Source organism: Embiotoca jacksoni, unplaced genomic scaffold, assembly GCF_022577435.1.
Source record: "Embiotoca jacksoni isolate LCO1_2020_lvr unplaced genomic scaffold, fEmbJac1.0.p SCAF_12, whole genome shotgun sequence".
NCBI classification, from domain to species: domain Eukaryota; kingdom Metazoa; phylum Chordata; class Actinopteri; family Embiotocidae; genus Embiotoca; species Embiotoca jacksoni.
In genome coordinates this window covers 14,035,623-14,046,691 of record NW_027185252.1, presented here as the reverse complement: position 1 = coordinate 14,046,691, position 11,069 = coordinate 14,035,623, and the positions used below count along the sequence as shown (strand labels likewise).

Here is an 11,069-nt window from a genome sequence, read left to right as displayed (position 1 = left end):
ACAGCACGTGAAAATAAAATAAACTACGTTTCCCATAAGGCGCAGTGTATCATTGAAACGCATCCGTGTTGTTATTAACTCGCCGAGTTAATTTAATAGTTTAATCAAGTTTTTTTTATTATTATTATTATTATTATTATTTTTCCCCCGCTCATTATAACTCATCCGTCCGTTATTTAACAAAGTGCAACATAACGGTTCATAAAAAAAAAGTAATCATAAAGTCGATACTATATCAAACCACCTGGTAAAGAAATACAACATGACTGATCGGGTCACAAACCAATCACCACTTTAGTAAACTCGACACTGTCCAATCATATTGACTTAAGGCGGGGTCTAAATCTGTCGTCATCAGGATGGGGCCGAAGAAGAAACCGTTTGACAGCTCGTCAGGCAGCTAACCAGCCACCAGAGACGGCTTCCTGCATGTAGTTTTGATATTTGGGTTGGCCTGTTCTTGCCACTTCGTCGATTTCAGTCCCACCATGACATCCTTAGACGAAAACAACAAAGAAAAGGTGAGTTAAATGGGTCTTGGCGTGTAAACTGCTCCAAAAGTCAGCCTCCCCCCCCCCTCCCCCCCTCCTGGTGAACTGCTTTAAGTTATTGAGTTGTTTTCAGTCTGCTAGCCTCTGGCTAAAGCTAACCAGTCGATCAAACTGAGGAAATACAGACTTAAACAACACGTCTGCATCTAAAAATAAACTTTTGTTTACTAATAATCACCTGATTTAGTGATCGTAATAAAAAAAACAAAAAAACGTAACGGTTAACGCTAATTATTATAATAATTTTTTTTTTTTTTTTTTTGCAAGATAAAGTCGCCCTTGTTACGTTTCACCGACATTTGTTGGTTCTCCATGAGAAGTGTTCAAATATCAGCAGGTTACAAACTCCGGGGTAACACCTGTGTGCAATGAGGAAGTATCACTTCTGCATCACGGTGGACCTTTGATTGAGCTGGAAGATATCTGACGGATGTTGATGGTATTTTATTGTCATCCTCGGAGGATGTTGTTGAATTGTTTCGTGAAGTTATCGTAGTCTTCCTGTCTTTTTTTTTTTTTGCATGAAATTTTAAAAAAAAGTACAAAGTAACGTTACGGTTTTTTTTTTAAAGTGTGCACAAGTTGCATTAACACGTCACTACACCGGTTGCAACCAAATCTGGAGGCTGTCGACCTTCATGAATGCAACAGTTTAAAACTGGTGTAGCTCATAAACTTGGTGTAACATTTGGTGGTTTTTTTTTTATCACCAGCGAGACAGTAAATCATCAACTGTGTTTATTATTTAGGTCACAAGATGACAGACTTGACGGTGTTTTCACATGATCGTCTTTAAACGGACCTAATCTAAGTCCTTTTTTAAAGTGGGCTTAAAAGTAGATCAACAGAAAAGGGAGTCTGCGGTGTTCGCTTCAGAGAGGTCTGAGTTCAGTTCAAGTGTTCACATATGTGCAAAAATGCTGACTAATCGCTCTGAGTTCGTTTCCAGGGCTGAAAGAGACCAAGTTTGAAGACACACTAAAATTGTGTGTCTCTGTAGCGTTTAAACCCGGGCAGGACTTCGAGCATGTGCCTCCTGGCTTTTTATCCGAACACCAACTCAGTCATGAAAGGAAGTGCTAAAGTTTTACACACTTCTGAATTGTAAGGCTGAATGTTAGAAATGTGTTTTGTTCTGTGTTCGGGTTAAGACCAGTCAAACACGTGTACTGTTTTTTTAACCCAACCTGCTTTGTTGGTGTTGAATATGATAAACACTGATGGCTTTTGGCTCTCAACACTGTCGCTGCCAATACGACGTTCCTCTGAAGTGTCTGCATATTGTGAAGGTAAAAAAATAACCTGAGAATTTCTGAAGATGCTTCGCTGGCTGAAATTTAGACATCTGTCAAATATGGATGAGCGATTGTGTGTGCACGTTCCCATACTCTATTTAGGTCAGGCACAAACAAGTGATTCAGTGAAGGTACACACGCAGAGCCCTCCATACTATATTGATTTACCGATTGTTTATTGGAGCCTGATGAGAACTAAGTGAGTCGAAAGGTTGCCTATTTTCAGCCCAATGGAGTTTTGGAGTTGTAATTCTATTTGGACACCTGTCAATTCAAACTGAAATGAGGGGAATCAAATGGCATTTCAGGGAATTGTCAAGAATGATTAAACCAGCACATTTTTTTGCCTTTAGATAACCCTGGTGCTTTCTTTGTCCTTAGTTACGCTCTGTGTCTGTGGACTTAAACAATGATGCCTCTCTTCTCATTGACATTCCTGATGCGCTGTGTGAAAGAGACAAAGTCAAGTTTACGGTCCATACAAAGGTAAAATATTGTTTGTAACACCAACATTAACATATTCCTACAAATAACTGAACCCTGACCTTTAAAATATGATATTAATATTTGCTGATATGTTGGGTGTATTGTTTTACAAAGTGCTATTGAATGAACTCTTTTCTCAGACCACGCTCAGCTCTTTCCAGAAGCCAGAGTTCTCCGTTCCCAGGCAGCATGAAGACTTCATCTGGCTACATGACACTCTCGTTGAAACGGAGGACTATGCTGGCCTAATAGTGAGTTGCACTACTTGCAGTCACGACTGACACACATAGACAGAGGCTGTAATATCAGTTTGTCTTTAGTGCTTATGTACTCAGTGAAAAGACATTTTTGTCTATGTGTAAATTCCCGAAAAATAAAGCAGTCCTCCATTTGACATTTTTGGGAAATAAATCTAGTTGAATATATATCTCACATTAGGATCAATAAACCTGTCGTGAATCTTAATTAATGTATTGCCTGCGTTATCATTAATAGATTCCTCCAGCGCCCCCAAAGCCTGACTTTGAGAGCCCAAGAGAGAAGATGCACAAATTGGGGGAAGGTGAAGCCACTATGACTAAGGAGGAGTACACTAAGATGAAGCAGGAGCTGGAGGCGTGAGTGGGACACACACAAACAAAACACCATATGTTGCATTGTATCATTTCATGTCGTGTTAGATCCTTAACAGAAGCTTTGTTAAATATTTATCTCTGTTTTTTTTTACTTTTTAGTGAATACCTGGCTGTGTTCAAGAAAACTGTTCAAGTGCACGAAGTCTTCCTGCAGAGATTGTCCTCTCACCCCATTTTGAGCAAAGACAGAAACTTCCAGATTTTCTTAGAGTATGACCAGGATGTGAGTTCCTCATAATGCTGACTTCCTTTCCCGAGTTGTCAGTTGGACAGAGAGGAAGTAGAGTTTACTGGAGACATGTGACACATTGCTTACATCCTGCTGTGATCAGCAGTTATGCTTATCTATGTAGTCTTTGTTTGTCAGTGGCAGCAGTGTTTGCTAACAGAGCTTGGCCACGAGTTAATACGATTTATATTCTGTAGCCAAGTCTGATAACACAACATCGGCTGCTGTGACACATAGTGATGCAAAAACACTAGTTAGTTCTTACTATATTAGACAACAAACTGTTATGAGTGAATCCTATTCAGCTCATAGATTTAATGCACACTCGACATGTTTTGTGATTTCAGCTTACTGTGAGAAGAAAGAATGCCAAGGAGATGTTTGGAGGATTCTTTAAAAACATGGTGAAGTCAGCTGATGAGGTCCTTATCTCAGGAATAAAGGTGGGGACTCTGCATGATCTGCCTGCAGTATATGCATGATGGCATTACAGACACCATGCCTACAGCCACTTCCCCAATCACCTTTATTGTGTTTTTGTTCCCTGCGCAGGAGGTCGATGACTTTTTTGAGCAGGAGAAGACGTTCCTGCTCGACTACTACAGCAAAATAAAAGACTCCACTGCCAAAGCAGAGAAAATGACCCGTTCACACAAAAGTATTACAGGGTTTTTTTTTTACATGACAATATTAAATTGGATTTTCTTGGAATAAATTAGTTCATGTTTGGAATTTGCTTAAGTTTAATTGTTAACTTCTGTTGTTCCAGATATTGCAGATGATTACATTCATATCTCTGCCACTCTGAACAGTCTCTGTGCTGATGACAGTACAGCAAATAAGAAGTAAGTGTACAAAATAATTTTATGATTTTTATGCAAACACATGATCGGTACAGAAAATGATAAGTTCTGTGGTACTTGCATCACTGAATTAACATCTACGATTTTTTTTCTTTTTTTTCTTTTCCTCAGGAACATTGAGAAGTTGTCAGACCTGTTTGAGAAGCTCAGAGTGAGTCAAGCCTCCAAACAAACTGAGACACTAATCAATATTTATACTACTTTGTTGTAGAAGTTTCTGTGTGTCTTTATACGTGTTTGTGCAGAAAGTGGAGGGAAGAGTAGCATCTGACCAGGAGCTGAAACTCACTGAGCTGCTACGATACTACATGAGAGACATCCAGGCTGCTAAGGTGAGATGGTGTTTTTCATCTGCCCTCATACAAGATGCACAGACTCACAACCATGAGGCGCAAAGTGGAGCGATAACTTTGGTGAATAAGCATTCCAAGTTGCGTCCGTTTCACCATGAACCTGAAACTTGAGCAGAGAGCGCACATCAGATTGAAGGTTTTTTGCGGGAGAGAAATGTTCCCGTTTTCACCACACCGTCAGCGGGCACATTGCCATGTTGGAGAACCCGAGTGCCATCCCGCCACAGTTCAGGTTGTTTGTACCGAATGTTTTCTCTCGGAAGCCACAGAACATCGCAGTAGACCTCAATGTTGACAGTCCGACCGCGGGGGAAGAATTCACAGCGCCAGAACCTGAGAATGTCACAGAAAACCCACCCGGTCGCTCCAGACCCGATGCGCCTTCTTCCGTCTCGGACAGCGACGTTCTGCCCCTCTTGAAACAAGAATGTCACACAAAACAGCTCACCTGGATCCATGCTTCCTTGCTGAAAGCTTTCTGAAGCATCTCAAGGGTCTCTGTTGCTGTTTTCCCGTGTTTGACACCAAATTTGATGTGCGCTCTCTGCTCACGTCTACTGTGAAATTGCACGGAGGTCATAAAGAAGCGTGATGATGTTGATCATGTGACTTGACTTGGAATACTTACTCATGAAAATGATTGCTTCCCCCTGCTCTGCGCACAGTACTGCACTGCCCTCCGTTCACGTGCAACAAGAGCTGTCTCTGAACTGTCTGACCGCACCTTCCATGTATGCAGTTCACATCCTGCACTGTTTCAGACTCTTGATGTCACATCAATACTGATGAAATAACACACACTCTTCTGTGTACCACAGGTGAGGGCTCAGTATTAACCCCCATTGACCCTGATAAGTGAATGAATATTTAGGGACAACATTTGAAGAGAAAAGAATCTGCATTGCATTTGAAGAGATGGAAAAAAAAGCTTGTTTGAGGAGTGTGTTTCTTTGTGAAATGTAGCAGTAAATGGAGAAGCTCAGTAGTCTCATTGCAGCGTTATGACAATGTTGTTTATGTCTTTTTCAAACAAATGACATTTTGTAGAACTGAGTGTAGAGTTCCTGCTTGTTCTTTTGTTTCTCTTATAAAACTATGTGGAACATGTCTGTTAGGACCTTCTGTACAGGCGAGCCCGGGCGTTAGCTGACTACGAGAACTCTAACAAGGCTTTGGATAAGGCTCGACTGAAGAGCAAGGACGTTCCCCAGGCAGAGGAGCACCAGAAGCACTGCCTGCAGAAATTCGACAAGCTCTCACAGTCTGGGAAGAAAGGTTTGTGCATTCATGCGTAACAGATGCAGGCTCATTCTGTGCCTTTGTCTCTTTGTGTGTAAAATTGTATCCACCGAGCAAGTCCGATTTTTCAACTGCACAATGTCGTCCTTGCAGAGCTCACCAGTTTCAAGGGCAGACGTGTTGTGGCCTTCAGGAAGAACCTCATAGAGTTGGCTGAGCTGGAGATAAAACATGCCAAGGTGAGCGGCACAATATAGCCAAATGCCACGAGTGTGTTTATCATCATGGCTTTGTGGTCTTTGTGAAACACACGACAACATTTCTATAGAGATATACTCTTTGTGTCTGCAGACCTATGAAGATCAGTTACGTAACAGACCAGAGTGTCATTAATTCATCTCGCACCCGCCAACATCATCAACGCTTAAATATGTACTTTTGTGTTTACGATATCATGAACTTCCCACGAAAAGTTACAAGCGGCATCAGTTAGTGATGTGTTTTCTGTCACCCAGCAGTGGTTGTTCCGAGAGAGGGTAGGCGGAGCTAACGCAACAGTCACAGGCTGTCTTCCAAATGGCGTACTCCCCTTAGTACACTAACATAAAGCACTTTTACACGTTAGTACTCTGAATTGTGTAGTACGTGTAGATTAAACACGAGTAAGCACACCGCAACAACTGCTTCCTTGCAGTTTGAACATTTATTACATCAGTGGCCCCTCCCTTTCTGCTACGGAGCCAAAATACCGACTGCTTTGGACCGTTTTGAATACATCATCCGGGTACTTGTGCTGTTCTGCATGTTTCTGTACGTGACATTGTGAACGCACTCATGCTCTCAGAATAGTGAGCGTTGGTACGTGACACTCATCTAAGAACAAGAGTTCACTTTCTCTTATTAGTTGCTGGTCTGTAGAGTTAGTCAGTGATTAGCAGCATGTTCTTTGATATAACTAAAATCATGAATATTGGATGTAATTAGACATTAAGTAAAGATGTATTCCAACATTTGCACTACTGAATGAATAAACTTGAATGCTCTAAGAGTCAAAATTCAAAAGTACTATAATTAATTACCTTCAAATCAAACAATAAATATAAATGCATTGGTCCTTTTCACTCCTTCTATTTTTATAATAATTATATTATGTATTGTAATTAAACATAATTACAATATTATCCAGGCTCATCATAAATTGAAATTAAAGATGATACAGTAACACTTACTCATTACAAGCATGTGATATACAGTATGACTACTATCAGACTGAGGCACAATGAAAGGTGTCATGTCCTCAAACAGAAATAATGACACCAGTTCCTTTTGTCTCCACAGAACAATGTGACTCTATTGCAGGGATGCATTGAGCTGCTCAAGACCAACTGATGTGTTTTCCAGTGCTCCTGTCCAACCATCACCAAGTGACCAGTCATAGCAAAAGGAAATCTGGCATCTCCCGGGGGCCTCACAAGGACATGAGTCCAACAGTATCTCTGCTCCCACCTGGGTCTAATGCCGCTTTAAAACCCTGCACAAGACTTGAGTATCTTGTAAGCACAATGTCTTCATGTTTACAGAGTCCCTCTCCTCCTGTGGTCCATCCTTTGTGTGTTTATGTGACTGGCTCCGGAGAATTAGGTTGCCAACATTAAGGTCTTCCATATTTTTGCAGCACCAGTAGATGTGATTTTTCTTGATTTCTCCTTCTTTATCTACATTATGCACACAGTATATTCTGGCCTTTTTGATCATGTTTCTGCCTCCATTTTGTCCTTAACCTCCGACTTATACACTTATTACCTTTATAAAAGGCTTGAATAATGTTTTTTTTTGCTTAACAAAAACCCCAACAAGTTTTCTGATTTATGCGTTTTATCTGTTGGGGCTTTTTTTTGTTGTTTGTTAATGAAACACTTTTACAGAAGCAAAACGAGTGCCTGGAAAAACATCCTCGTGCTCTGCATTCCTGGGCTCTTGGATTTAGTGTGCAGCCAAACCATCCATCTTGTAAAGAAACTCATAACTGACTTATAAGATGAGACAGATCATCTTCAGAGTGCTCAAAAATAGCTCAACCTCACCTCAGGAATTGGACAGTTGGATCGGTCGCCACATTCTTCTTAGTAAGAAGTGGCCTCAGATCCCACAGTTATCAAAGAAGTACACTAGTTTTGTAAATATGGATGAATCATAGGCTATTTGAGCTGGAGATTATTAAAGGGAACTAAATATACAGTCGGCTGTTTTAAGATTAGCATAAAGGATTTTGAAAAAGACACCATTTTGGATCCATAGCTGCTTCTTTACCAGCACTGCCCATTCACTTATTTCTATATGTAATTATTATTGTGTCTTTATTTTTGCCCTTAATACCCTTCAGTTACTGATGGAGCCTTGTGGTGCATCAGACCTGATATATTTACCAGATTCAGATTTAAACATTTATTTCAAACAAACATTTAAAAAGATGCACGAAGACGATGAAAAATACTTTACAATCACGACCAGGCTGAGTGGAGTATTATAATGCATTATAGTTTTTTAAGAAATTGAATGTATTTCTAATGGATTCCAACTGCTGGAATTCCTTTACGTGATGCTTTTCATACAGAACAATAGCCTTTTATAAATTTGTAATATTGGCATTGAATAAATCCTATACTTTCCCATGTTTGATCTTTGCCATCCTGTGTTTGTTAGACAGCTTGCAGTTTGTTTTTACACCAGACTGGAATTAGTGGAAGGGATTTTATTAGCTCTTTCAGGTTTTGTTGGAAATAAATCCGTTTTAAAGACCCGCCCATCACACCACTAGGTGGCAGTATCCATCTATTCTCTATATCCTGTTTCCACTAATGGGCCCTTGAATTTAAACACGGATGTATGTATGTATGTTTGTGTTAAATCCATTGGCCATTGTGAATCCTGGAATGGGACAGTGTGGTGTGTTAGGTAAGCTTTGAGGAAATGCCAGGGAGCTTATGGGAATTACCACCACCAAAATGCATTGCTCTTCCTACTTTAGGAGCGGCACTAAAAGGGCTGTTTTTTTGTTTTTTTTTCTGCAGTATAGTAAGCATATGATATCTATATAAAGAGAGGAATTAACAGAAAGAAATTCATATTTATGGAATTAGTTTTACACTTACAATGTGATGGAAAGAAAAGTGTAAGGCTACAAATTTGTTATTGGAAAATAATGGTAACAGAGCTTCGTGACACTTGAAACACATCTGTGAAAGGTTATGTCTGAATGAGATGTGGCGTTAAAACAATAACGCACGTAGACAAAGTCTATACTGAACCTCTCCATGATGGATTTGTCAATATTGACCGTCCCAGTCATTCCTGTCACAGTGACCTGTAGGGTTTGGTCTGTTCACTGATTGGATAAAACGACAAGACAGCAACCAATGAGATTCAAACAAATTATCAGTACAAACAGTAGTTTACCAGCTGTGGTCAGAGTAAACAGTACTTCAAAGCACAGCAGCATCTAAATGTAACCGAGGATCCAAAGAGTAAAGCCTCCCTTTTGGACCTGACGAGGACTCTATAAGGCCCGGATATAAACCTTTGGCTGTCTGTTCTAAGTAGCCACAGACTAGCCATGTCCTTACATAGAGTTTATTTCAATACACTACACCTACTGATCTGAGAATATCACCATAAAGCAGAAAAGAATCATGCCTAAATTTAGTCTTTTCATGTTCCCTTTGTGTCGTGTTGTAATAACGAATTTCCTTAGGTCTTCTCTAATCTCGGAAACAAAACTTGTGAGGCAATAGCACACTGTGAAATTTGGCTGTATAAGCTGATGTAAAGGAACAAGTGTTTGCTTCAAAGACTTATTTTGCTGATTTGAATAATTTCCTTATCTCCCTTTAGGCACACTTAGATGAATTACAGCCTCTTAATGTGTGATAAGGAGTACGATTTTGCACATTTTGAGGGCTTTTGGACACAGTATCAGTGATTTGCCAGTAATAATTAATTCAACACCATCTTTGTCATTATGTTTTTAATTTTTTTGGTCTTACACAATCAGGCCCATGATGTTTGAGAATAACAACAAGCTACAACAAAAATGATAGAACTAAGAGAAGAAAAAGGCAGCATCACATTTCTGCTGTCATGTCATTAAATACAAGTGCTCTTGAGACTGTCATTGGTTGGGTTGATGGTTAAGAGAGCTGAAACATCATCTGATGCTGACTGAGCTTGTGAAAGCCTCTGCCTCATGTCCCGCAGCTCTACAACTGAAAAGTCTAGATGCAGAAACCTTAGAGCAGGACTTGGAGGCAAGACGCATGAAAGCCTCCTCAAATAGAAACTGTGTCCTCTGAAGGGTGTCACTAAGAAAAAAAAAAAAAAAAGAGAGCGCACCTGCAGAGCTTGCTGACGTAACTGAATAATCTGTGCTTCCTTAGTGACACAGAACAGGATGTATCATCCTGTTGCTCATCAAGTAAAGTATACACACAGTTATGGTATTTATGTAAAGAAAATCTGAACAAGGCTTTATTTTGTTGCTTCAATAATGCAATTCTGTCAATATCACCAAACTAAGAGGCTTAAAGGATAAAGTTGTATGTTGTGGCCAAACCTTGTACAGTATGTTAGTGTGCCCTGACCTGCTCCGGCAGTCATTTGCTCCCATGCACGCAATACTAACACAATGACATTTCAAGTTCTGAATAATTGGCACGCATGGATGAATGAGTTGAATATTTTATATCATCACATAACTGAATTACTTTGTCATTGTTTATATTTCACAGCAGTTTAAGTAAAAGGCTGGTCATCACATTAATTAAATCTGAGAGAGAGCTTTGGCCGATGTTGAACTTTTGACGGCCGCAAGCGGAGTCAATGTGAGAAAAGGGAGTGAAAGAGCCACACATCAGTTTCAGCAGAAATGCAAAGCAAAGGCGAAATCATTGACTCTGGTTCATGATAAAGATCATTAGCTGTAGTTTTTTACAAAACAGCGGGAAGAAGAGGGGTTGTGTGCTTTTAGTTAGAGGCCCTTCCATTTCAGGGGGCAACCAGTTTTCACAAACAAGAAATGATTCGACTCAGAACAACAGACAAACACATTTATTACACTGTGGGATAGAGAACTAGAAGTGCGCTTTTATTTTGGAACTATTATTGTTTTAAGTTGACTAAATATCGTGAGGTCCACGTGAGGTTCTTTATCGTGCAGTTTGTTGAAGGCTGACGTGGACAATCTGTGAGCTGACTTGAGCAACAGGTGCCTCCACTTAACAAACTGTTTTATTTAGCTGTTTGAGGAGAGGCTGTTTTCCACACGTGCAAATAACTCTGGCATCTTGTTAATGCACCACATTCATGTGATTTATTTCAAGCATTAAAATAATGGGAGGTGTGGTGTGGTAAACAAGCCATTTA

General features: G+C 40.0%; 1 protein-coding gene across 1 annotated transcript; it reads left to right on the top strand.

The window, feature by feature from the left end:
• Positions 1 to 370: 370 nt before the first annotated feature.
• On the top strand, positions 371 to 8,328 carry snx5 (sorting nexin 5). The gene is made up of 13 exons (XM_069144995.1): positions 371 to 521; positions 2,228 to 2,332; positions 2,473 to 2,583; positions 2,828 to 2,949; positions 3,067 to 3,190; positions 3,544 to 3,639; positions 3,749 to 3,854; positions 3,966 to 4,041; positions 4,171 to 4,210; positions 4,305 to 4,391; positions 5,528 to 5,687; positions 5,805 to 5,890; positions 6,990 to 8,328. Exons 1-13 carry the CDS (start codon positions 489 to 491, stop codon positions 7,038 to 7,040), a joined length of 1,197 nt encoding a protein of 398 aa, XP_069001096.1. The 5' UTR covers positions 371 to 488; the 3' UTR covers positions 7,041 to 8,328.
• The last annotated feature ends 2,741 nt before the right edge of the window (positions 8,329 to 11,069 follow it).

Bases quoted from the DNA above. Each gene is read 5' to 3' on its own strand.
- snx5 (XM_069144995.1), top strand. From the start codon at position 489: ATGACATCCTTAGACGAAAACAACAAAGAAAAG. The intron at 2,950-3,066 runs GTGAGTGGGACA...TTTACTTTTTAG, and splicing joins ATGAAGCAGGAGCTGGAGGC to TGAATACCTGGCTGTGTTCA. The intron at 4,392-5,527 runs GTGAGATGGTGT...CATGTCTGTTAG, and splicing joins GAGACATCCAGGCTGCTAAG to GACCTTCTGTACAGGCGAGC.